Genomic DNA, 25,183 nt, shown 5'->3' with positions numbered 1-25,183 from the left:
GCAAGATGATAACATGCTGTTCGGTTTTTTTGTTTTTGTTTTGAGATGGAGTCTTGCTCTGTCGTCCAGGCTGGAGTGCAGTGGCACAATCTCGGCTCGCTGTACCCTCTGCCTCCTGGGTTCAAGGGATTCTCTGCCTCAGCCACCCTCCTCAAGTAGCTGGAATTACAGGTGTGTGTCACCACTCCCAGCAAATTTTTTTGCATTTTCAGTGGAGATAGGGTTTCACCATCTTGGCCAGGCTGGTCTTGAACGCCTAACTTCGTGATCCACCTGCCTTGGCTTCCCAAAGTGCTGGGATTACAGGCATGCGCTACCACATCCAGCTAATTTTGTATTTTTAGTAGGGATGAGGTTTCTCCATGTTGGTCAGGCTGGTTTCAAACTCCTGACCTCAGGTGTCCACCTACCTCGGCCTCACACAGTGCTGCAATTGCAGGCGTGAGCCACCGCACCCAGCCCTAAACCCTGTTTTTCCAAAAAAAAAAAAAAAGAAAAAACATTAGGTCCCAGCTACTTAGGAGGCTGAGGTAAGAGGATCACCTGAGCCTGGGAGGTCGAGGTTGCAATAAGCCATGATTGCATCACTGGACTCCAGCCTGGGTGACAGAGCAAGAGCCCCTCTCCTGTTTTTTTCTTTTCTTTCTTTTTTTGAGTCGGCGTCCCACAATGTCAGCTCCCTGCAACCTCTGATTCCGGGTTGAAACAATTCTCTTGCCTCAGCCTCCTGAGTAGCTGGGATTACAGGCGACCTCCACAAAGCGCCCGGCTAATTTTTTTTTTTTTTTTTTTTGAGATGGAGTTTCGCTCTTGTCACCCAGGCTGGAGTGCAATGGCGCGATCTCGGCTCACCGCAACCTCCGCCTCCTGGGTTCAGGCAATTCTCCTGCCTCAGCCTCCTGAGTAGCTGGGATTATAGGCACGTGCCACCATGCCCAGCTAATTTTTTGTATTTTTAGTAGAGACGGGGTTTCACCATGTTGAGCAGGATGGTCTCGATCTCTTGACCTCGTGATCCACCCGCCTCGGCCTCCCAAAGTGCTGGGATTACAGGCGTGAGCCACCGCGCCGGGCCATTTTTAAAAAAATATTTTTAGAAGAGCCGGGTTTCTCCATGTTGTTCAGGCTGGCCTCGAACTCCCGACCTCAGGTGATCCGCCCGCCTCGGCCTCCCAAAGTGCTGGGATGACACTCGCGAGCCACCGCACCCGGCCCCCTTCCCCACTTTCTACAAAGGGATCGCAGAAGTCCCTTCAGGTTTCTGTCCTATAAAACCTAGTTTGGTTCTCGCAGGGAGGAAAAAAACGGCCTGTTGACAGTGAGCCCCGAGCCTCTGCCGTGACACTAGCTGTGGGTTCCCCAGGCCTTTCTCTGCCCACATGCACCCAGGAATGTGACCTTTGAGGCATCTAAGGTGTGATCTTCAGCGGGGTCTGGGAGGTTCCTCCCAGCGCTGCCTTCGAGGAACTGTTTTCCTTGGGTGTGCCCGCGTCGTCATTGGGATATTCTGCCTGGTCCTTTCAGCCGTGTGGACGTTTCCCTGGGGAGGCTGGACACCAGCACAGCCTCGCTCTTCCCTGGGTCATTTCCCCGTTGTAATCAGCACCCTCACGAACATCTTCGGGCGAGTGAGCGTTGCTTGGAGCAGTGTGGGGAGGAGGTGGGGAGCTGGAATTGCCAGGGCTCTGGGAGAAGCGGGCAGGCATTTTCTCCATCCTACCCCGAAGACCCCCAGGCTAGTGGGAGCCAGAGCTAGCATTGAGATCTGGCCTGGTCTGACCACCTCCATTTCAGACCGAGGCTTGGAGGGGCTGCTGGGTTTCCCCAAATCCCTCGAGGGGTTGGGGGGTGGGCTAGAGGGGACTGAGGGGGAGGCTGCCCAGAAGAAGGGGCATTGGGGCTGGGGCTTTGCAGGATGTGTTAAGAGTTTGTTAGTGAGACAGAGCAGGGCAGGGCCTGCCTCTTGAAGCACTGTGGCTGGAGCATATGTGTAGGGCAGGGGTGGCCAATCTTTTGGCTTTCCTGGGCTACATTGGAAGAAGAATTGTCTTGGGCCACATGTAAAATACGGTGACACTGATGGTGCCTGATGAGCTCAAATATAATTGCAAAATAATCTTGTAGTGTTTTAAGAAAGTTTGCATTGGGCCGCAGTGAAAGCCATCCTGAGCCACGTGTGGCCCGAGGGCCGTGGTTTGGTCAAGCTTGGTGTAGCAGGCGGAGTGGGCAGAACATCAGGGCACCCAGAGCTGGGGGTGGAGAGGAGGCTTGGCAGGGTTTGGAGCTGGGAGGAGGAGGCCGGGAGGACCCTTCCAGAGCCTGTTTTGGGGACAGATGGAGGCTTCCCTGGTCCAGGCAGGGGTAGAGGAGGCCAGTGCTGCAGCCGGGCCTCTGAGGCCTGAGAAGAGGGAGAGGGTAGAATTTTCCCAGCGCAGGCAGGTGCTCCAGGCAGATGGCGCAGCCCGGGCCTTCGCCCGGAGGTCAGGCAGCAGGTTCCGAGTGCACAGAGGCAGCGGCTGTGTCTGAGACAGAGCATGTTTGCTGAGAGGGCCCCGAGCCAGGCCCTCGGCCGCCAGCCCTGGAGCGGGCGTCTTCCTCGGCCACACGTGAGCTGGGGGGAGGGCTCTCGGGAAGCCCCTCAGTGCCTGGTCCTCCCCGTCAGGGCAGCGCCTGCCTCATCAAAGCGGCTGTGGCTGCTGGCGCCGGGCCAGCTGGGCCCTGGCGGGGGGGGGAGGGTGCCTGCCCACCAGCCCCTGGCACCATGCCCTGGCCCGTGCCAGTGCCAGGAGCCTCGCTGACTCAGCCGGAAGAGCCTTATCTGGCCCCTGCGCCGCCGCCTGGCCGCCGGGTCACCGCCACGGGGTCACCGCCGTCGTGGCCTGGCCCCACGCCCACCGCCGGCTCCCCACCCTGGTGACCGCTGCCAAGTGCCAGCCCCGCCCCACGCTTTCTAATAACACACGCGGCGGCCTGAGGGAGCGGTGCCCGCAGGCAGAGCGTGTCCCCACATGGTGCCCGGCCGGGGTATGGGCGTGGTGAGCCGCCGTGGCGTGCGTGCGAGTGTGCACGCCGGGCCTGTGGCCGGGCAGCCCGTGGGTCCCGTCTCGTGGGACCCTGCCTGGGAGGGGATCTTGCTCCAGAGTCGGCCGGCATCTCTGGACCCTCCGGGGACATCTGCCCATCGGGCACCTGCTGGATTCTGTGGGTCTCGTGTGTGGGGCTGTGCACACCCAGCCAGCGGCCCCTCGCACGTCCACCTGCGTGTCCCCCGCCAGTACGAGGGTGTTCGTTTAGGTCTCTGTGTGCCAACTGACGTGGCAGTCGCCCCACGTCCCTGTTCTGCGTGGTCCTGCTGGTGTGTGTGTCCAGGCGCGCGTCAGCCCTGACCACATCCTGTGTGAATGTCTATGTTGAGGTGTTGGTCTGCTGTGTGTGCATTTTTAAAAATACAAACATAGGTCTTGCCACGTGGCCCAGCCCGGTCGCAGACTCCTGGGCTCAAGTGATCCTCCCACCTCGGTCCCTGAAAGTGCTGGGATTAGAGGCGTGAGCTGCAGTGCTGGCCGGGCTCATGTGTGTTGTTTGGATGTGGCTGTGTGTGTGTGTGTGTGTGTCGGGTGGCTGCAAGCATATGTGAGTGTGTATGTGTATGTGCGTGTGTGTGCACGTGTGTGCACGCGTGCCTCTGTGTTTGTGCGTGTGTGTGCATGTACGTGCATGTGTGTGCGTGTGCGTGTGTGTGTGTGCATGCATGCATGTGTGTGTGCATCCAAAAGCGTGCCTGCCTTGGCTCCCCGCGTGTGCACACATGCGCCCGTGACGGACGACCTTCTTGTGCTCCTGAGCATCTGGGAGCCTCGAGCCGGCCGCTGAAGCGCGAGGTCACAGCGGGGCCTGTTAACCATTAGCCCCCGGGGCTGCTGAGAGCGGAGCCGTCTGTCTTGGTCAGCGGCTCACGTCCGCCACGGGGCACAGATCAGCGCCCGCCCTGCCCACTGTGGGCTCTGGAGCCAGCCTAGCCGATGCGGCCCCAGTGACCGCCGCACTATGGACAGGGCCACTGGGGTGCCGCCCACCCTCTCAGACCCAGAGGAGCTGCTGGCAGAGCCCTGGCCACTCTTGCCTCAGTTTCCCTGCCAGACACCAAGGGCTGAAGTCCAGGTCCCTTGGATGCCCAAATACTCTGACTCTGTGTCCTGACCGGGGTGGGGGCGGCACAGCCCCACCCACCTGGGTGCATGACTCAAGGTCGTCCCCCGTGGGCAGCCGGAAGCCAGGCTGGGAGCCGCTGCGGTGCCGACCTGGTGGGTGGCGTGCCGGGGGCGGGGGCGGACCGCCTCTTCTCCGCTCTGCCGGCTGCACACGGCCAGAGGACAATTGGGGGTCACAGGGTTAAACGGTGGCTAATCTGGCCATTGAAGGCCCCGGCGCCGGGATGTGGCCATGCCCCTTGGTCGGGGCTGGGCTGGGGGCGTCCCTGGGCCGAGGCGGTCGGGCAGGGATTGCGTGGGGGCCGTTCCTCCCGCCGCCCGGGCAGGCTGTGGTTCTGGTCAGGCTCAGGAAGCAAGCTCCCTGGGAACCCAGGCCCCACTCACGGAAGCCACATGGGAGACAGTGCCCTGGTTCCATGCCCAGAAACCTCGTCTGCCACCCTCAGAGACGGAGGACGTGAGAGCAGATAAAGAACCGAGTTCCAGGAGGAGCCTGTCCTGGGTTGGATGGCATTCCCCCAAAACTCACGTCCACCCTGGACCTCAAAATGGGACCGCGTTTGGAGGTGAGGTCCCTGCGGCTGGGCTGTTGTTAGTTTCAGTGAGGTCCTGTGCAGTAGGGTGGCCCTAAATCCAGCGTCGGTCCATTGTCCTCTAAGAGGGAGGTCACGCCTGTGATCCCAGCACTTTGGGAGGCCAAGGCGGGCCGGTCACCTGAGGTCAGGAGTTCGAGACCAGCCCGGCCAACATGGCAAAGCCCCGTCTCCACTAAAAATACAAACACGGGGCCGCGCGCAGGTGGATCACGAGGTCAAGAGATCGAGACCAACCTGGTCAACATGGTGAAACCCCATCTCTACTAAAAATACAGAAAATCAGCTGGGCGTGGTGGCAGGCGCGTGTAATCCCGGTTATTCTGGAGGCTGAGGCGGGAGAATTGCCTGAACCCAGGAGGCGGAGGTTGTGGTGAGCCGGGATCGCACCACTGCACTCCAGCCTGGGGATCAGAGCGAGACTCTGTCTCAAAAATCAAATAAGAAATAAATAAAAGGGAAATGTGGGCACGGACACAGGGAGATGGCTGTGTGGAGACAGAGGCAGAGGGTGGAGCCATGTAGCCAGAAGCCAAGGATACACGGAGCCCCCAGAAGCCGGGAGAGGAAGGAAGGACAACTCCCGCCCCCCGGAGCCGCCGGGGACGACAGCCCCACAGACGCTCCGATTTCAGACTTCTGGAGAGCAGAGATCTCTGCTGATGTGGCACCGTGCCCTGGGTGAGGTGAGGGTGGAAACACCAGGCTCTGGCTCCTGGGGTGCACGTGTGTCTGAGCAGGACCCTCCCATGGGCACCTAGGGAGGACCTGCTGTATGCCAGCTCATCTGCATACTGGGAACACAGCCGTGCCCGGGGCAGAAGAGCAGAAGCTAATGCCCCTGGCGCTGGAGTCCCGCCGGGGCAGCACAGTGAAGGGCAGGTGTGTCCTTATCTCCCGGGCGTGTCTGCTCCCCATGTGTCTGGCCACAGGGGCGCGTCCGGGGCGTGTGTGTGTGTGTGTGTGTGTGTGTGTGTGTGTGTGTCTGGCTGTGTAGCTCCGCCTGTTCGGGGGAAAGTGTCTGGTGTCTGGGGCGGGGGTTCCACATGGCCATGGTGTGTGTGTGCCGAATGGCAGCCCGGGCCTCAGCCCTGTTGCCCCAGTGCCCCCAAACCTTTACCCAGCTCAGGGGCATCACAGTCACTACCACACACGTGGGTCTTCTGGGCAAGTGAGCGTCCCCCACCCAGAATCCCCGAACTCAGCCTTGGGGGGGGGTCCCCAGTGTGAGCCTGGCTAGACCCGCTTCATTGTCTGGTTTTTTTGGTTTTTTTTTGATCAAAATAAGTGTTTTTTTTTTAATTGAATAGTACTATGACTTACAGTTAGCAATAATGTACTGCCTATTACAAAATAGTTGTGAGAAGTTTATTTTTTATTGCATTTTAGGTTTTGGGGTGCGTGTGAAGAACATGCGGGACTGTTGCACAGGTCCACACGTGGCAGCGTGGTTTGCGGCCTCCATCCCCATCACCTGTATCTGGCATTTCTCCCCATGCTCTCTCTCCCCAGCTCCCCACCCCCCGCTGTCGCTCCATTGTTTGGTTTTTAGTGGTTTTTCTTTTTTGAGGCAGGGTCTCATTCTGTCACCCCGGCTGGAGTGCAGTGGTGCAGTCATAGCTCACTGCAGCCTCCACCTCCCAGCTCAAGCGGTCCTCCTGCCTTAGCCTCCTGATTAGCTGGGACCACAGGCGTGCGCCACCACACCGGGCTAGTTTTATTTGTTTTTATTTTTTACTTTTTTATTTTTATTTTTTATTTTTTATTTTTATTTTTTTGGAGACGGAGTTTCGCTCTTGTTACCCAGGCTGGAGTGCAATGGTGCGATCTCGGCTCACCGCAACCTCCGCCTCCTGGGTTCAGGCAATTCTCCTGCCTCAGCCTCCTGAGTAGCTGGGATTACAGGCACGTGCCACCATGCCCAGCTAATTTTTTGTATTTTTAGTAGAGACGGGGTTTCACCGTGTTGACCAGGATGGTCTCGATCTCTCGACCTCGTGATCCACCCGCCTCGGCCTCCCAAAGTGCTGGGATTACAGGCTTGAGCCACCGCGCCCAGCTTACTTTTTTATTTTTTTAAAACGGGGTTTCACCATGTTGGTCAGGCTGGTCTTGAACTCTCGACCTCAGGTGATCCGCCCGCCTTGGCCTCCAAAGTGCTTGGATTACAGGCGTGAGCCACCGCGCCCGGCCTTTTTATTTATTTATTTTTTAAATTGTTTTGTTTTGTTTTGTTTTGTTTTTTAGAGACAGGATCTTGCTGAGTTGCTCAGACTGAACTCCTGGGCTCGTGGGGGAGCAGGTGTGTGTCCAGGTCCTGCTGTCTCTGTCTCTCTCTGTCTTCTCTCCCCTCTCTCTCTCTGCCACCCCCATCCCCTCCACATCACCCGGTCATTCCTCACCGACGGCCATTTCTCCAGGAGCGGCTGGGCATCTCTGCCCCAGCTGGCACCCTGCCCAGCCGCCGCCCTCTCCCACCTTGGCCAGGCACCCAGCTGTCAGGAGCACTTGGACCTGCAGACAAATCACCTCTGCAGTTATTCATTGCTTTAATGCTCCCAGCCGCCCGTGATGTCCTCCTCTGTGCCTCAGTTTCCCCACCCGTAAGCCGAGGGTCGTGTTGGAAGGAGTGTAGCTCCCGTGACTAGCTTTTCATGCTCGGTCATGGCAGTTCCACAGGTTCGTCCTCTAACTCCTGTAGAGCGGGCATGGCGTGCGTCCTGGGTGCCTGCTGTGTGCCCCGGGCAGCCCTGGCTCACCTCCATCTGCTCCCCGGGGCTGAGGTGTCCCTGGAGCGGCCAGAGTGACTCCTCCGAGGCTGCATGCCCACTGTAGGGCCAGTTCCTGTTGTGCCCTCGGCCTGGGGTCTGGCAGAAGCTCCTGCCGGGTGTGCCCCGAGGGACCCCAGACCCTGAGCCCACCAAGAAGGGCCCTTCCTACTGACTCCCGGGTGTGAGGTGGGAAGCGGCCGCTTCCTTCCTGCCGCTGTCCTGGGCTCAGACTCCAGGTGGGCCCGCGTCCCACTGAGGGGATGGTGTTGATGTGGCCTGGCGGGCGTGTTCTGGCCCCTTGGACTGCCCAGCTCCTGCTGCCCGTCCCAGGGTGCGTGTCCATTCAGAGCCTGGGCTGGGAGGGACGGTACCGCTCTCCTGCCAGCCGCCTCTTTCCAGATGGACACGCCTGTTGGGGATGTCACTTCTGGGGCTTCCTGGGACTGTCCAGGTCCCAGCTGCAGGGAACCCCACCCCCGGACAAAGCCCTTGGACCCTGCAGATACTCCAAGCCCATTTCTGAGCAGGGAAAAATGAGGCTCGGGGAGGCAAGTCCCCGGCGTCCAGGTGGGAGCATGAGGATTTTTGGGGCCCCCCCGCCCCCATACAGAATGCCCTGGCAGCACGGAGTGGCAGGTTCGTCATTGCCTGGGGCTGGGGGAAGAGAACATTGGGTATTTCATTTTTATTTCTGTGTTTTTTACTTTTACTTTGTTTGTTTATTTTGGAGACAGACTCTTGTTCTGTCACCCAGGCTGGAGTGCAGAGGCACAATCTCAGCTCACTGCAACCTGCCGGGTTCAAGCGATTCTCCTGCCCCAGGCTCCCGAGTAGCTGGGACTACAGACACCCACCACCACGCCCAGCTCATTTTTGTATTTTTAGTAGAGACGGGGTTTCACCATGTTGGCCAGGCTGGTCTTGAACTCCCGACCTCAAATGATCCAGCTGCCTCTGCTTCCCAAAGTGCTGGGATTGCAGGCGTGAGCCACCACACTTGGCTACTTTTTTATTTTTTTAATCTAAAAGGCTTCAAAACTAAGATTCTGTTTTCTTTCTTTCTTTCTTTCTTTTTTTTTTTGAGACGGAGTTTCGCTCTTGTTACCCAGGCTGGAGTGCAATGGCGCGATCTCGGCTCACCGCAACCTCCGCCTCCTGGGTTCAGGCAATTCTCCTGCCTCAGCCTCCTGAGTAGCTGGGATTACAGGCACGCGCCACCATGCCCAGCTAATTTTTTGTATTTTTAGTAGAGACGGGGTTTCACCATGTTGACCAGGATGGTCTCGATCTCTCGACCTCATGATCCACCCGCCTCGGCCTCCCAAAGTGCTGGGATTACAGGCGTGAGCCACCGTGCCCGGCCGTGTTTCTTTTTTTTTTTTTAAGATGGGGTTTCACCATGTTGGTCAGGCTGGTCTTGAACTCCCGACCTCAGGTGATCTGCCCACCTTGGCCTCCAAAGTGCTTGGATTACAGGCGTGAGCCACCGCGCCCGGCCCATATTCTTGTTTGTTTCTTTGTCACAGGGTCTCACTGTGTTGCCCAGGTTGAGGTGCGGTGATGTCATCCCAGCTCCCTGCAGCCTCCATCTCCCAAGCTCCAGTGATTCTCCTGCCTCGGCCTCCTGAGCAGCTGGCATTACAGGCGCAGCACCATGCCCGGCTAATTTTTGTGTGGTTTTTTTTTTTTTTTTTTTTTTTTTTTTTTTTGTAAGAAGAGGGTTTCGTTGTCTTGCCCAGGCTGGTCTCGAACTCCCGGGCTCAAGCAGTTTGCCCACCTCGACCTCCCACTGTGCCGGGATCACCGCGCCCAGCCACACGGAGATTCTGCATCTGCGGCTTTCTGATCCTTTGAAATGTACGCCGGATGCCCCCTCCCCCGACCCGGTGCTGGGCACTCTGGGGGGAGGTGTGGCCCAGTGTCGTCTGTGGCACCCCCTGCCGTCAGCCCAGATCCGTGTCTGTTTCCGCATCTGTGAAATGGGCTTCCTGGCAGACAGAGGGGCTGCTCAGGGCCAGTGCCCTGTCGGGGGGGCTCCGCTGGGGACCGCCAGCCCCAGGTTGGTTTGTCTGTCATTTCACGATGCCAGGGGGCTGCCTCCTTCCTCCTCGGCACTGACTTTCTGGGAGTGCCTGTCAGCCGATCCCACCCCGGCCGCATCTCAGCACCGGGCTCGCCCCTGCCCTCCGGGACTCGCAGGCCTCAGTTTCCCCAACTGTGAAACGGGCTGGCAGCCAATCAGGGTCTCCTCCCTGAACAAGGGACTCCCCCATCTGTGTCGCGGCCCCCACACAGCCGCCCCAGGGCCTCCTCGCAGATGAGAAGACCGAGGTTCCAGGGTGGCCCCCGATCACACGAAGGGCCGCCACGTGGGAGTGGGGGGCTTGGCGTCAGCAGACTCCCCCAGAATCCAGTGACCCGGAGACCCAGAGAGAAGCACCTTGACCGCACCGGCCGGGCCACGCCCCCCGGTCATTTCTGGAGCCTAGTATTAACATGCGCTCCGTGCGTGGGGCGTCCGTGTTTCCAGGAGGGGACCCGGCCCTCGGGGCGGGGGCCAGGGGCGCAGATGTTTGCCCTGCCTAGAATCAGTTCCCCAATTTCCCCGGCCTGGGGGGCTCTGGGCATGGGCACCCCCCACCGAGGCCGGCGGGCTGACGGGAATCGAAAGAGCCCTGTGGCTTGGACGGGCGGGCGGCCATGGCCAGGCCGAGCCCAGAGAGGGTGGGGAAGGGGCTGGCGGAGGAGGGGCAGGGGCGGGTCACCCTGAGTAAGCGCCTGCTGTATGCCGGGCAGCGGATCACTCTGAGACTGAGCACCTGCTGTGTGCAGGCAGTGGGTCACCCTGGGAGTAAGCACCTGCTGTATGCGGGGAAGTGGGTCACCCAGAGAGTGAGCGCCTGCTGTATGCGGGCAAGTGGGTCACCCTGGGAGTGAGCCCCTGCTGTATGCGGGGAAGTGGGTTACCCTGGGAGTAGGCGCCTGCTGTATGCAGGGCGGCAGGTCACCCTGGGAGTAAGCGCCTGCTGTATGTGGGGCAGCGGGTCTCCCTGAGAGGGAGCGCCTGCTGTGTGCGGGGCGGCGGGTCATCCTGGGAGTAAGCGCCTGCTGTATGCGGGGAAGTGGGTCACCCAGAGAGTGATTGCCTGCTGTATGCGTGGAAGTGGGTCACCCTGAGAGTAAGCGCCTGCTGTATGCGGGGAAGTGGGTCACCCTGGAAGTGCCTGCTCTGTGCGGGCAGCAGGTCACCCTGGGAGTAAGCACCTGCTGTATGCGGGGCGGCGGGTCACCCTGAGAGTAAGCGCCTGCTGTGTGTGGGTGACCCTGCCCTCCTCCAACCCTCTAGTCGATCGGGCCTGCCTGTCCCCTGGCGTCTCATTTCTCTACAGTCCACCCACCCCAGCTGGCCTCTGCCTCCTGCTCCTTGAACCGGGAAGTCCAGGCCCTTTTAGGACACGGCATCTCCCCAGCATACCCCATCAGCCAGGACATACAACAGGTGCTTCATGACGGCTGCAGAGTGTGCTGTCCTGGCAGAAACCCTGTGGGCTGACAGCCTGGTGAGGCCAGCCCTCTGGGCCCCGCTGCCTCTGTGTGTGTCCGGGGAGTTTCCGGAAAAACACCCTGAGACCCGAAATTCCCCGGCCTCCCAGGGCTGCACGCAGTCCCTGGCCTGTTGCTCTGCAGGACCACAGCGCCGGCTTCCACTTCTAGATGGCATCCGCCCCGCCCCCACCGTGGGTAAACTGAGGCCTCGAGGACGGGCAGGCTGGGGCTCAAGACGCCAGGTCCTCCCACCTCGGTGCCCCTCCCTCCCGCAGCCCCAGGCTCTGCTCCAGTGTCATTCCTTCCTTCATTCCTGCCTCATCTGTTGAGCTGTTCATTCCTGGTCGCCAGTCTCTGCGTCGGTGGGGAGGGGACGAGGCCTGGAGTCTTTTTTGTTGGTTTGAGACAAAGTCTCACCCTGGGCCGGGCGTGGTGGCTCACTCCTGTCATCTAAGCACTTTGGAGGCCAAGGCAGGCGGATCACCTGAGGTCGGGAGTTCAAGACCAGCCTGACCAACATGGTGAAACCCCGTCTTTAAAAAAAAAAAAAAGTCTCACCCTGTGGCCCAGGCTGGAGTGCAGTGGTGCAATCTCAGCTCACTGCAACCTCCGCCTCACAGGTTCAAGCGATTCTTCTGCCTCAGCCTCCCGAATAGCTGGGACCACAGGCGCCAGGCACCACACCCAGCTGATTTTTGTATTTTAGTAGAGAATTCTCTCTTTAGTAGAGAATAGGGGTTTCACCGTGTTGCCCGGGCTGGTCTCACGCTCCTCTCCTCAGGTGATCCGCCTTCCTTGGCCTCCCAACGTGCCGGGATTACAGGCGTGAGCCACCGTGCCCAGCCGGCATGGAGTCTTTACCACCATTATGTGGATGCCAGCGCCCTATGCCGCCTCGTTCCGCCTCTCCAGGCTGTGGATGAGTGAGGGGCTTTACAGGTTGTGGGGGCTCTGTAAACCTGGTTCCCAGACAGGTGTGGACCCCTCCCTGCCTCAGTTTCCCCAGATGCGGAGCAGGGCCCCGGGGGTGTGGGGGAGGCGGTGCTGGGTCCCGCCCTGCCCGTCCCTCCCAGTGGCAGCGTGGGCGCTAGTGCGGAGGGGGAGGCCCGGGGGCCCCCAGGGACCCTGCCCACCTGGGGAGCAGCAGCTGAGAATGCTGAGTCATCTCAGCCTCCGCCCTGGCCCTCCACTTATCAGGCCTCTGTGAGGGGGTGGGGGGTTGGGGGCGCTGTCAGTGAGTGGGAGCTGCCAGGAGAGGGGCTTCAGCAAGGGGCCGGGAGGGAGACGCTGGCGTTAGAGGAACGGGAGGTTCTTGTGGCCTCCTTCCTTCCTTCCTTCCTCCAGCTCCTGGCCTCAAGCGATCCTCCTGCCTCGGCCTCCCAAAGTGCTGGGATGACAGGCATGAGCTGCCACGCCCAGCTAATTTTCCTATTTTTGGTGGAGACCATGTTTTGCCCTGGTGGCCAGGCTGGTCTTGAACACCTGGCCTCCTGTGATCTGCCTGCCTCGGCCTCCCAAAGTGCTGGGATGACAGGCGTGAGCCCCGCGCCTGGCCAGATTGGTTAATTTTATTATTATTTTTATTTATTTACTCTTTTTTTGTTTTTGAGAGAGAGAGAGAGAGAGAGAGAGAGGGAGTTTTGCTGTCTCACTCAGGATGGAGGCTGGAGTGCGGTGGTTCAATCTCAGCTCACTGCAGCCTCCGTCTGCCTCCTGGGTCCAAACAATTCTCCTGCCTCAGCCTCCCCAGTGGATGTAATTACGGGCACCCACCACCAGGCCCAGTTAATTTTTTGTGTTTTTGGTAGAGACGGGGGTCTCACCACGTTGTCCAGGCTGGTCTCTAGACCTCCTGACTTTGTGATCCGTCCGACTCAGCCTCCGAACGTTCTGGAATTATAGGCGTGAACTGCCGCGCTCCGCCTGTAAGATCTTTTAAAAGCAGACTGCACTGGCTGGGCGAGGTGGCTCACGCCTGTAGTCCCAGCACCTTTGCTTAAGACCCTGTCTCAGAAAAAGGGGAAAAAAAAAACCGAAGTAGAAGAAGGAACCAAACCTCAGAGTTCCTGCCTAGTCTGGGTGGTCCTGGCATGGGATGGATTTTCTTTTCCCCTCGGACCCCTCAGCAGCCTGGGAACGCCCCACCGGGCACGTGGGTGGCTCAGGCCACGGCCGGAGGGCGGCTGCTGACTCAGATCTGCTGCTGCCGCTTCTGAGCGTCCGCAGACCTATATCTGGCCTTAAAGGAAAACATACTTTTTCAGTTTCCCAGAAGCCATATTGGGTGATGCAAAAAGTGCCTTTCTCAGGCTGGGCGTGGTAGCTCCTGCCCAGAATCCCAGCACCTCAGGATGCCAAGGCGGGAGGATCGCCTGAGGTCAGGAGTTTGAGACCAGCCTGACACCGTCTCTACGGAAAATACAAAAAAAATTAGGCTGGGCGCGGTGGCTCAAGCCTGTAATCCCAGCACTTTGGGAGGCCGAGGAGGGTGGATCACGAGGTCAAGAGATGGAGACCATCCTGGTCAACATGGTGAAACCCTGTCTCTACTCAAAATACAAAAAATTAGCTGGATGTCGTAGTGGGTGCCTGAAATCCCAGCTACTCGGGAGGCTGAGACAGGAGAATCACTTGAACCCAGGAGGCGGAGGTTGCGGTGAGCTGAGATCTCACCATTGCACTCCAGCCTGGGTAACAAGAGGGAAACTCCGTCTCAAAAAAAAAAAAACATTAGCTGGGCGTGGTGGCGCGCGCCTGTAATCTCACTTAGGAGGCTGAGGCAGGAGAATCGCTGGAACCTGGGAGGTGGAGGTTGCAGTGAGCCGAGGTCACACCACCATACTCCAGCCTGGGTGACAGAGTGAGACTCCATCTCAAAATAAAAATTAAAGAAAGTGTCTCAGGCTGGGTGCGGTGGTTCATGCCCAGCATTCCAGCACTCTGGGAGGCCGAGGAGGGAGGAGTGCTTGAGCCCAGGAGTTTGTGCCCAGCCTGGGCAACATAGCAAGACCCCATATCTAAAAAAAAAAAAAAAAATTATAAACCGGGCATGGTGGTGGGTGCCTGGAGTCCCAACTACTCCAGAGGCTGAGGCAGGAGGATCCCTTGAGTCCGAGACTTGGAGGCTGCCGTGAGCTGTGATGGCACCAATGCACTCCAGCCTGGACCACAGAGTGAGATCCTGTTTTAAAAAAAAAAAAAAAAGAAAAGAAAATTTCTCTTCTGACACCTCTCTGCCAAGTCTCAGGCCCACCTTCCTGGAGGCTCCGGGCTCAGCAGGCCCCAATCTCGAGAGGCGTGGGTTGTTTCTTGGATTTCCCTGGATTTTGTGGGCGAAGGGAGCGTCGGAAGGGCTGCCGCCAGGTCTGGTGCCTGCCAGCTCCTGCACCCCCTCTGTGGCCTCATCCCCCGGGTGGGGCCCCTTGGACTTTGGAGCCTCCTGGGAGACAGGAGGGGGCCTGAGGGGCAAAGGTTCTCCCAGGGGGCCCTGCAGACAGGCGGTTTCTTTACAGCCTGGGCCTCTGGGCCCAAGGACACCGCCCTGGGTCCCCCACAGCTGCTGGGACCTGGCAGGAGTGCCCAGGTGGGGCCTTCCTGGGGACCGAGCGGGAAACCACAGCCCAGGCGACGTGACCTTGGGCCCTGCCCTGCTGTGACCTTGGGCTCTGCCTTGTCCTGGGGAGGGGCCGCCTGTGCTGTCCCCTGCCGCCCCGTCCTCTCCTGGCCAACCCTTCCCTCTGGATTTCCTGCAAACCTCGGGGGTCTTTTCCTGACTTTGCCTCCCACCTCCCAGAGCCAAGCCAGTGGGCCGGAGAGGGGAGTCCCAAGCCAGAGCTGAGCGCCCTGGTTCCAGAGGGGTCCAGGCGGCCGGGGAGCCCCCTCCGCCCTCTCAGGTGGCCCCGGGAGTTATCCTGGTCGCCAGCAAAATCCACTGACCCCCTGAGCAGTTGTTTCTGTGGGAGGTGGGGTGGAGAAAATAATCAACGTTTCGCCACAAACAAGAATTTCCTGTTTGCCCTCCGAGGGCTTGGGGGTGGTGGTTAGGGCTCTCTGGCCTCCCCTCCCCCACTGGCGCCACCACCTGAGCCCCGCTGCCCTCCCTGCTCACAGGTGCCCCCTCCAGAGGGCCCCCCGCCCCGGCCCCGTCCTTGTCGGCAGTTGGGCCGGTACCTCCCACCCCCCAGGCCTCCCCCACACCCCGTGCAGAGCCTGGGGAGTGTCTGGGGCCTTCACCCCAGAGCCACACAGTGTGTCCTCCAGCAGAGTTCTGGGGAAGAAAATTAAAGAGGAATGGAGGGGTCAGAGGCTGAGGGGGGCTGTGGAGCAGGGGGCGGGGCACGGGGGCAGCCGTCAGAGGGCGACATTGGGGGTTGAGGCGGGAAGGCAGGAGCCTTGCTGGGACCTGGGAGCTGCGTTCCCCAGGCAGAAGGAACGGGGCGCTGGGAGGAGGCCTGGGTGGGGGCACACCTGTTTTACTCAAAAAGCCACCAAGGCTGGGGGGTCATCCTGGCGTTTTGGGAGGCCGAGGCCAGAGGTTCACTTGAGGCCAGGGATTTGAGACTGGCCTGGGCGATACAGCAAGATCTTGTCTCTATAAAAATAGAAAAAGTAGCCCGGCGTGGTGGTGCCTCCCTGTGGCCCCAGTGGCTCGGGAGGCCGAGGAGGGAGATGGAGGCTGCAGTGAGCTGGAGTCTCCCCACGGCGCAAACCCCACCCCTAAACTTGCGTCTGAATAGAGCCCCCAAAGGCTCACGTGTCAGGATCAGAGGGAGCAGGAGAGGAATGGGGGCCCTGGGAGGCTGTGGCCAGCGGAGGGTCCTGCTCAGACGGCTGTGAAAAGCCCCCCAGCTGCTGAGCGGGGAAAGGTCTGGGAGGAGGGGCGAGGTTGGGGGACCTGGGGGCGGCTTGACTCCACACGCTCTGTTCCTCAGTTTCCCCTTCTCCGAAGCAGATGCGGCTGAGAACGGGAGGGTTGGCCCAGCCTAGGAGTCCACACCCTCCATTCCCCGCAGCAGGACGTGGACAGAGGGGACAGGGCCCCTCGGGGAAAGACCCCCAGGCCTGCCGTGCGGCCCCGTAGCCCTGCGGCGCCCCATTTCGCCGGATCGAACTTCGAAAGGAAGTTTATTTCACTTGCATTTATTAGGCAACTGCTGTGTCCCTGATTTTGGACACAGGGAACGAGATAAGAATTCCCCGTGTTCCGGGACAGAGGAGAGACAAGTTGGTGAATCCAGACAGCTGGGGCCGTGCGAGGACTGGGGGCTTTGAGTTCGTGAGGACGGTGGTTGGTAAAGGTGGGTGGCCGCTGAGCATCCGTGGAGGTGGGAGTGGCCCCTGCGTTATCCTTCCAGGGAGGGTGGCGGGCGGGGCCCCTCTCCAGGGAGGGAATGACCACCCTGGACCCAGCTGGAAGCAGTCAAAGGGAAGGGAAGGGAAGGGAAGGAGGGCCGAGAAGGCCTGTTCCAGACGACGGGAGTGGGCAGGGCTGATGGGAGGGGCGGTGGAGTGTCTGCGGAGGGTCGTCTCCAGAGCCTCCTTCGGATGAGAGCCAGCCCCAGGGACATCAGGCAGTGGGGAGGGGAGGGGAGGGGAGGGGAGGGGAGGGGAGGGCAGGGCGCCTTATCTTGGCCCTCAGCCCCAGGGAGGGGGTTTCCGGAGGTTTTGCCCGATTTTAGGGCCCATGCGGGTGTCTGCTGGGCAGCTGATTTCAGAGCTTTCTGGTCCATGTTTGGGAGGAGCAGGGTTTCAGCCGCAGGACCCAGGTGGGAACCAAGGCCTGGGTTTGCCATGGGGTGTGCTGTGGCCCAGCAGTTTGACTGGGATCTGGCCCACAGTGGGGGCCTGGACACCGCCATGGGCAGCCTGGACACTGCCCCCTGCTTTCCCATCCCTGGGGCCTAGGCCAGCTGGCCAGGGCAGGGCACCCCCCCAACCCCCACCGCAGGGGAGCGGAACCAGGGGCCAGAGACCCATAAAGCTGAGGCGGCCTTTACTGCCAGCTTTGATGTAGGCTGGCCGCAGCAACAGCCATTAGAGCCGCCTCCCCTACCGGCAGCTGGGCGCCCCCCACCCTCCCTTCACAGCCACGCCTCAGTGCCCCGGCCCCATGGGGGGCTGACCGTGCCTCTCCACTGGCCTCTCACCCACCATTTGGCTTAGGGGTTAATGGCTCCTGCCCCCCCCCCTTCCTGGCCCCACACGGGGCAGCTATTTGCTGACCTGAGCCTCGTTTTCCCCACCCGGAATATGAGGGTTTCGGGGGTGCTAGGTGCTTGGGGTAAAGCTGCTGTGTCTTCTCACACACTCTTCTTGAGAGGTGGGGAAACTGAGGCGGGAAGTGCGGTGAGGTTTTTGTAGGGACTGTGCTGGGGAAGGGGGGTTCACTGCGTCAGGATCTCGGAGGAGACGATCTTCCGCTGGTCCAGCCGGAGGTGTGCTGGCCTCTGCATTCGCTTCTTAGGGGGCTGCCGTGACGCGGGACCTCAGACAGTGGACTTGGGACAGCCAAGACCTGTCCTCCCTCTGTCCTGGAGCCCAAAGTCCAAAATCTTGGCATCTGCACAGCTCAGTTCCCACCAGGGGCCGCAGGAGGAACCTCCCGCCTGCCTTTCTGGGCTTCTGGGGTCTCCGGGCCTCTGTCCCTGTGTCTCTTTTTCTTCTAAGGACCCAGCCCTTAGATGTGGGACCCGCCGGAATTCACTGACTTCTTCTCATTTTGATCACATCTGCAAATGCCCTTTTCCCAAATCGGGTCCCGTTCTGCAGTTTTGGGCGGGGGGTGTTTGCCCCAGAACGGCTCCGGCGGTGAAACCCTCTCCATTCCAGTACCCGCCGTCTCAGGCACTTCTTCCGGGGGCGAGCTCATCCTGTCCCCCTCTCTGCCCTGCCTGGCCAGAAATTACAGCTGAGGAAATCGAGGTTCATGTAACAAGCATGTGCTCGGCCCGATTCTAGATTCTGGGGACAAAACAGACAAAAACCGCAGACAAACCCCTAAATCCGGATCTCGGAGGAAGAGGGGGAGGGTATGTGGCCCTGTGTGCGTGCCTGTGCTCATGGGACCCGCCGGCCCGGCCAGCCTGGTCTACCTGCGGGCCCCACACCCCTCGGGCAGCTAAAGGGGAAACCGGGCCTCCCCGGCCACCATAAATCAGTGCAGGAATGCGGGCTGGCCAGTCTGGCGCTGGCCGGGGTGGGGCGGAGACAAAGGCCAGGCAGCGCGACCACACAGGGCAGAGGTCAGGACTCCTGGCTGCACCCCCCAGCCCCTTCCTGGAAGCCCTCACTTGGCCTCCAATACACAGATGGGGAAACTGAGGCCCAGGGAGGGGCAGGATGGCTGCGGGGTGGCTGGGCCCTCAGCCAGCCTCCCCAGCACCCAGGATTTCCCCGCAGCGGGGGCTGGGCGTGGGCCTCCTTCCTGGGCCCTAATGACGGATCATCCCAGCTGAGGCCTAATTGGTGGTTTCAAGGCCCCCCACTGCCCAGCCAGCCACATTCCCCCGAGCTTAATTTGCAGCCTGGTGTTTGTCCCTGCTCCTCCTCAGCAAATTGGCCCCCGCCTGAACTCCGCTTTCTAATTATCCCTGCCGGCTTTCCCCCACCCTGCCTGCCCCTGCCTGCCCCTCAGAACCTGGTGGGGGAGGGCCGGGGGGCCCCCTGGTCCCTGTACCCCAGATGGAATCCCTTTCCCCTCTGGAAGACATTCCGGGCCTGATGGTCTTCCCCGGCCACCACCCTGGCAGGAAGAGGCCGTCAGTGGCCCATTTAGTAGCTGGAGGCCGAGACCCCAGGGTCCAGGTGAGGGGACCCCAGCAGGAGGACCCGGATGGGAACCAGGACGGGGCTCTGGGCCCAGTTCCTGACCGCCCCAGGCTTTGGCCCCACACTCACCACCGTGCCTCGGTTTCCTCAGCTGCAAAACAGAGCCAGTTCTTGGAGCAAAGGCGTTCCTGTCAGACCCTCAGGACAGCCCCGGAGGCGGGCTGATTATTCGCAGCGATTTGCTGTGAGTCAAGCAGGCACTGTCATAGGTTAAACTGTGTCCCCCAAAGGAGATAAGGTGAAGCCACAGCCGGTGGCTCCCGCCTGTGACCCCAGCACTCTGAGAGGGCGACATGGGAGGATCGAGGGAGCCCAGGGGTTCGAGACCAGCCTGGACAATGGAGCAAGACCCCATCCCTACAAAAGAAAATGTAAAAGCTGGCCGGGCGCGGTGGCCCATGCCTGTGATCCCAGCACTTTGGGAGGCCGAGGCGGGTGGATCACGAGGTCAAGAGATCGAGACCATCCTGGTCAACATGGTGAAACCCCGTCTCTACTCAAAATACAAAAACTAGCTGGGCATGGTGGCACGTGCCGGTAATCCCAGCTACTCAGGAGGCTCAGGCAGAATTGCCTGAACCCAGGAGGCGGAGGTTGCGGTGAGCTGAGATCGCGCCATTGCACTCCAGCCTGGGTAACAAGAGCGAAACACTGTCTCAAAAAAAAAAAAAAAGAAAAGAAAAGAAAAGAAGTTAGGTTTGAGGACTGGATTCCCAGTACCTGTGCTGGGGGCCTCCTTTGGAAACAGGCTTCTTACGGACGTACAGTCACGTGCTGACGCTTGGGTCACCCTCAGACCGCACGGAGGACGGCGGCCGCCCAACATGAGAATTCCGGGTTTCTTCTAACCCTTTCCTGTGTTCAGATGTGTTCGACGCACAAACACTCACCATCGCGGCCCCGCTGCCTGCAGGATACGGCGCAGCCTCAGATTTACAGCCCAGGATCGCCGTGCCTGGTACCCGGGTGTGTGGGAGGCTTCACCCGTGAGGGATGTGTGAGTCACTCTGTGATGTTCACACCGACAAAATCACCGACAGACACAACAGGACGTGTCCTCCATGAAGACATGCCGAGGCTGGAGCCACGTGGCCGCGAGCCCAGGAACCTGGACCCCCCCGGAAGCCTCGAGAGGCAGGAGGGCTCCTGCCCTGGAGACTTGAGAGGGGTCGCAGCCCGGCAGACACCTTTTGTTTCCTTTTGTTTTTAGAGACAGAGTCTTGTTCTGTCACCCAGGCTGGAGTGCAGTGGTGTGGTCTCGGCCCACTGCAGCCTCCACTGCCCGGGCTCAAGCAATCCTCGCCCCTCAGCCTCCCGAGTAGCCGGGACTATAGGCACGAGCCTCCCGGCCTGGGTAACTTTCTGTATTTTTGTAGAGATGGGAGTCTCACTCTGTTGCCCAGGCTGGCCTCCAACTCCTAGGCTCAAGCCGTCTTCCCCCCATGACCTCCCAAAGCGCTGGGATTACAGGCATGAGCCACCCCCTTGCAGAGACACTGATTTTGGATTTCCGGGCTCCGGGACTGTGGGAGAATAGATTTCTTTCTTTCTTTTCTTTTTTTTTTTTTTTTGAGACAGAGTTTCGCTCTTGTCACCCAGGCTGCAGTGCAATGGCGCGATCTCGGCTCACCGCAACCTCCGCCTCCTGGGCAATTCTCCTGCCTCAGCCTCCTGAGCAGCTTGGATTACAGACACGCACCACCATGCCCAGCTAATGCTTTGTATTTTTAGTAGAGACGGGGTTTCACCTTGTTGACCAGGATGATCTCGATCTCTTGACCTCGTGATTCACCTGCCTCAGCCTCCCAAAGTGCTGGGATTACAGGCGTGAGCCACCATGGAATAGATTTCTTTAAGCTGTAGGGAGCTAAGGATCGATTTGGCGTGACGTGTCCCTAAAACCAGCAAGCTAGTGTCTTGAGAAGGGGAGGGAGAAACGGGGAGAGAGAGGCAGAGACTGGGGCGCTGCAGCCACCAGCCGGGGACCACCTTGATCCGGGGTCTCGGGGCCCCAGGGCCGGGAGAGGGCCCCGCCTGTCGTCCCAGACCGCCGGTTTCTGGTACCTCCTTGCTGCCGCCCCGGGAAGCTCGTTCACCCGAACGTCTGTCTCTCGGCCTCGTGTGCTTCACCTGTCCAGCTCCGTTTCGGCTCTGGCAGCGGCTCCATTGAGCAGTTTGGAGGTGGCGACCCCTCCTGCTGTCCCCGCCTGGCCTCCAGTGCAGCGGGGCCCGGGACATGCTTCCCACCGACTGACTTAACGGGTCCCCTCTCTGCCCTCACAGCTCTACGAACTCGACGGGGACCCCAAGAGGAAGGAATTCCTGGATGACTTGTTCAGCTTCATGCAGAAGCGAGGTGAGCCCCCTGCCCCCACCCCCCTGGAGGGAAGGCCCAGAAATGGGGGCCGGAGGAGGGCCCCGGCTGGCTCCAGGTATGTTGAGGGGTAGCGAGCTCCCCGTGGCTGGAGGCATCCCGGGCTCCTGAATCAGGAGGAACTTCAGGGGTGTCTTGGGGGGAAACACACCCTGCCGTGGGGGTTTGTTGCAGGAGGCACGGCTGTGGGTCTAAGGGGCAGGTCCCTTGTTGGGGGGAGCATGAGGGCCCCAACATGGAACAGACAGTCCAGGTCATGTCTTTGGCATCCAGGCTGCAGGGAAGTGGGGGTCTCCACTACTGGGTACTGGGGGAGTGGAGCCCCCCTGGGCTTGGGGCACGGGGTCAGATCTGGGTGGCCACCTGGGCCCCAACCCGCCTCCACGAGGTGGCTTAGAGTCTGATGAGCTCGTGGCCGCCGATTCGACCTTTGAGTCCTGGCCCCTCCCCTCCTCCCACCAGGGCCTCAGTTTCCCCATCTGTAAAAATGGGCCACAAACGACCGGGCGCAGTGGCTCACGCCTGTAGTCCCAGCACTTTGGGAGGCCGAGACGGGAGGATCACGAGGTCAGAAGGTTGAGACCGTCGTGGCTAACTCGGTGAAACCCCGTCTCCACTAAAAGTACAAAAAATTAGCCGGGCGTGGTGGCAGGCGCCTGGAGTCCCAGCTACTCAGGAGGCTGAGGCAGGAGAATCGCTTAAACCCGGGAGGCGGAGGTTGATACAAACCGTTCCTGCCCAAAACTCAGTGGCCGGCAGGTACCTCAGACGTGCTGAGTGCGGGGCGGCTGTTTACTGAGCACACTCCCTGGGCACCGACGGCATACCAGCCCTGCTCCTGTGTCTCCCGGCCTGGAAGCGTCTTAGGGCTGAGGTCTTGAGAACGGCCTGGGGACCAGGCATGCGGAGGAGGGACCCGCCAAGGGCAGGTCTGGGCTGGTGTCCAGGTGGGGAAACTGAGGCCGGGGCACAAGACAGGCTCAGAGATGACAGAGGGTGGCCGGGGCGTCCCCAGCGGCCATTCCCAGGCCTCACCCCGGCTTGGAGCGACCACGGGACAGAGAATGCGGCCAGGACTTCCCTCTCGCCGCCACGTCCTGGACGGCCAGACAGGGTCCTGGGAGCATCTGCAGCCGGGTAGGGGCTGCTCCGACCCCCTGGACAGTCCTCTAGAACAGGGAGTAGCTCCCGTCCCCACTGTTTAGACGGGGGAGGAGGCCTCCAGGCTCACAGAGGCAGGAAGGGGTGGGGCGGAGGGCTCTGTCCCCGCACTTGGAGCTGTGGCGGGGACCGTTGCAGGGGCCGCAGTGTCCCAGCCTCCACCCACCCCTCCCTTGGCTTCTATAAACACAGGCCCCAGACCCGCCACTGCCAGCCGCCCGCCCGGAAGGAGGAGGAGGAGGAGGAGGAGGAGGAGGAGGGCTGGGGGCCCCCGGCCCACACTGCCCAGCAGCCTCCGAGTTAACCCCTCCCGTGCTGGGAACAGAGGAATCCAGACCTGGGACCGGGCGGGGGGCCCCTGCTGTGTTATCCTCCAAGCCCAGCTTTCGCCGGGGCCCACTGCCCCTTACGAGGTCAGACAGATCTGCCCCTACCCTTTATCATCCTGTTCACACCTGCCCGGCCCTGACCACTCTGCTGTGGGGCTCCGAGCTCCTGGGTCCACAGCCAACCCGTTTTGCTGTCACTCGTGGCTGGTGCAGTGACCGGTGTCCTGGCGGTACTTGGAAAGCCGTGAGGATCGGGCGCAGGGGTTCACGCCTGTCATCCCAGCACTTTGGGAGGCCGAGGTGGCGGGGGTCACTTGAGGTCAGGAGTTCGAGACCAGCCTGGACAACATGGTGAAACCCTGTCTCTACTGAAAATACAAAAATTAACCAGGAGTGTTGGCACGTGCCTGCAGTCCCAGCTATTCACGAGGTCACTGCAGGAGACTCGCTTGAACCCAGGGGGCAGAGGTTGCAGTGAGCTGAGATCGCACCACTGCACTCCAGCCTGGGTGACAGAGCGAGACTCTGTCTTAAAAGAAAAAGAAAGGAAAGGAAAGAGAGAAAGACGGCACAGGGAGCCGGGGTGAGATGGCTCGTGCCTGTAATTCTAGCACTTTAGGAGGCCTCGAGGAAGGCTTGCTTGAGCCCGGGAGGTGGAGGCTGCAGTGAGCTGTGACTGCACCTCAGCCTGGGTGACAGAGGGAGCCCAGCCTCAGACAAACAGCAGGCACAGTAGGCTGCCCATGAGCGTGGGTGAGTGGGGGTCCCTGGCACATGGGGCCATGAGGGACGGTGTCAAGTTTTCCCTCCCTCTCCAAGCCAGGCATTCCTACAGGGTAGAGCCAGTCAGCTCCTATGTATCCTTCAAAACCCAGGCTCAAAGCTCCCTCTTCCTTGCCTTCTTCCCAGAGCTTCCCGCTGAAATGGGGCCCTGGGAGCTAAGAATCTGTCAGGTGAACGTACCCGTCACCCTAGACTCCACAATTCCCTCTCCTTCACTCCAGAGGGAAAGACTTTTTTTTTTTTTTTTTTTTCCCTGTGTCACAAAGTAAAAACCTCCAACTAAATTTCTCAGAATTCTCCGGGGGCTGGGAGGGAGGGGAGGGAGGGGTCCTGACCGCACCCCCTCACCTCAGCAGCAGCAGCTGGACCACCTGACAGGCTGTTCCCCAACAACCTCCCCACCCTTCCTTATCTGGGCCCCACGCCGGGCCCTGGTGATGCTCCCAGCTCCTTCTGTAAACATCCTCCTCCTGCCCACCCGCTGCAGAGCCAGGGCGCGGCCTTGGGAACCCTCTGCTGCCGATCCTTTATTTTTTATTTTTTATTTTTTATTTTGAGACGGAGTTTCGCTCCTGTTACCCAGGCTGGAGTGCAATGGCGCGATCTCGGCTCACCGCAACCTCCGCCTCCTGGGTCCAGGCAATTCTCCTGCCTCAGCCTCCCGAGTAGCTGGGCTTACAGGTGCGCGCCACCACGCCCAGCTAATTTTTGTATTTTTAGTAGAGTTTCTCCAAGTTGGTGAGGCTGGTCTTTCTTTCTTTTTTTTTTTAAGATGGGGTTTCACCATATTGGCCAGGCTGGTCTCGAACTCCTGACCTCAGGTGATCCGCCTGCCTCAGTCTCCCAAAGTGCTGGGATTACAGGCGTGAGCTCCCCACGCCTGGCCTGTGCCGTTCCTTTTACTTTGCAAACTCTGAGGCCTAATCTGGTGTCCCGAGTTGGGCAGGGTGGAGGCTCCGGGCAGGTTTCTCGGCTGTCGGTACAGCTGAAACCTGGCTCCTCTCTCAGGCTGTAACATGGGTTTCGGGTGGGGTTGGGTTTGAGGCCCTTCTTCCTGAAACCTGGGGTGTCCTCCATTCCCTGAGGTTTTTGCAACCTGGGAAGGGCCTGGAAGTGGCCGAGGGTGGTGGGAGGCAGTTCTGGAAGGTCAGGCACTGGGGGCCCTCGGGGACAGGGTCCCAGCGTGGCCGGCTGCTCACCCAGGGCTGCCCCCCCGTTCATGTCCATGTCGCCATCCCTCCTGGGGCAACAGGCGTCCCCTCCCACCCCGTGGTGAGCAGGCGGCAGCTGTGGCCTGGGCCAGTCACCCTCGCTGGCCTTCACTGAGCGCCTGCTGGGTGCCGCTGGGTGCCGGAACCCCATGGCAGCAGAACACAGGGTGAGGGCCACAGACAGTACGCAGGTGACCTCATAACCCCAGAATTTCACTACAGGGCCAGGGCTTTCAGTGGGGGCTCGTGGGCTGTCAGGCCAGGGAGGGTCCTGGTACAGGGGCAGCCTGGCAGAGCCCTGAGGGTGGGTGGGGTGGCAGGGGAGGAGGGGCCGTGTCTGCAGCGGGCTTCGGGAGACGACGAGTTTGCAGGGGCCC

At 60.3% G+C, this 25,183-nt stretch overlaps 2 protein-coding genes across 3 annotated transcripts in view; one reads left to right on the top strand and one right to left on the bottom strand.

Moving 5' to 3' along the window:
- The window catches only part of MED16 (mediator complex subunit 16), a 133,466-nt gene that overhangs the window by 60,122 nt on the left and 48,161 nt on the right, over positions 1–25,183 (bottom strand). The gene's annotated exons all lie outside the window — the stretch shown is intronic.
- ARID3A (AT-rich interaction domain 3A) overlaps positions 1–25,183 on the top strand; it is a 49,693-nt gene that overhangs the window by 10,329 nt on the left and 14,181 nt on the right. For both annotated transcript variants that reach the window (XM_039466160.2, XM_039466159.2), the window contains exon 4: positions 21,232–21,304. In XM_039466160.2, coding sequence (XP_039322094.1) covers positions 21,232–21,304 — 73 coding nt within the window. The remainder of the gene's footprint in view (positions 1–21,231; positions 21,305–25,183) is intronic.

Source organism: Saimiri boliviensis, chromosome 14, assembly GCF_048565385.1.
Source record: "Saimiri boliviensis isolate mSaiBol1 chromosome 14, mSaiBol1.pri, whole genome shotgun sequence".
NCBI lineage: Eukaryota > Metazoa > Chordata > Mammalia > Primates > Cebidae > Saimiri > Saimiri boliviensis.
Note: the sequence above shows the minus strand (reverse complement) of the source record. Positions and strands in the feature narration are given on the sequence as shown.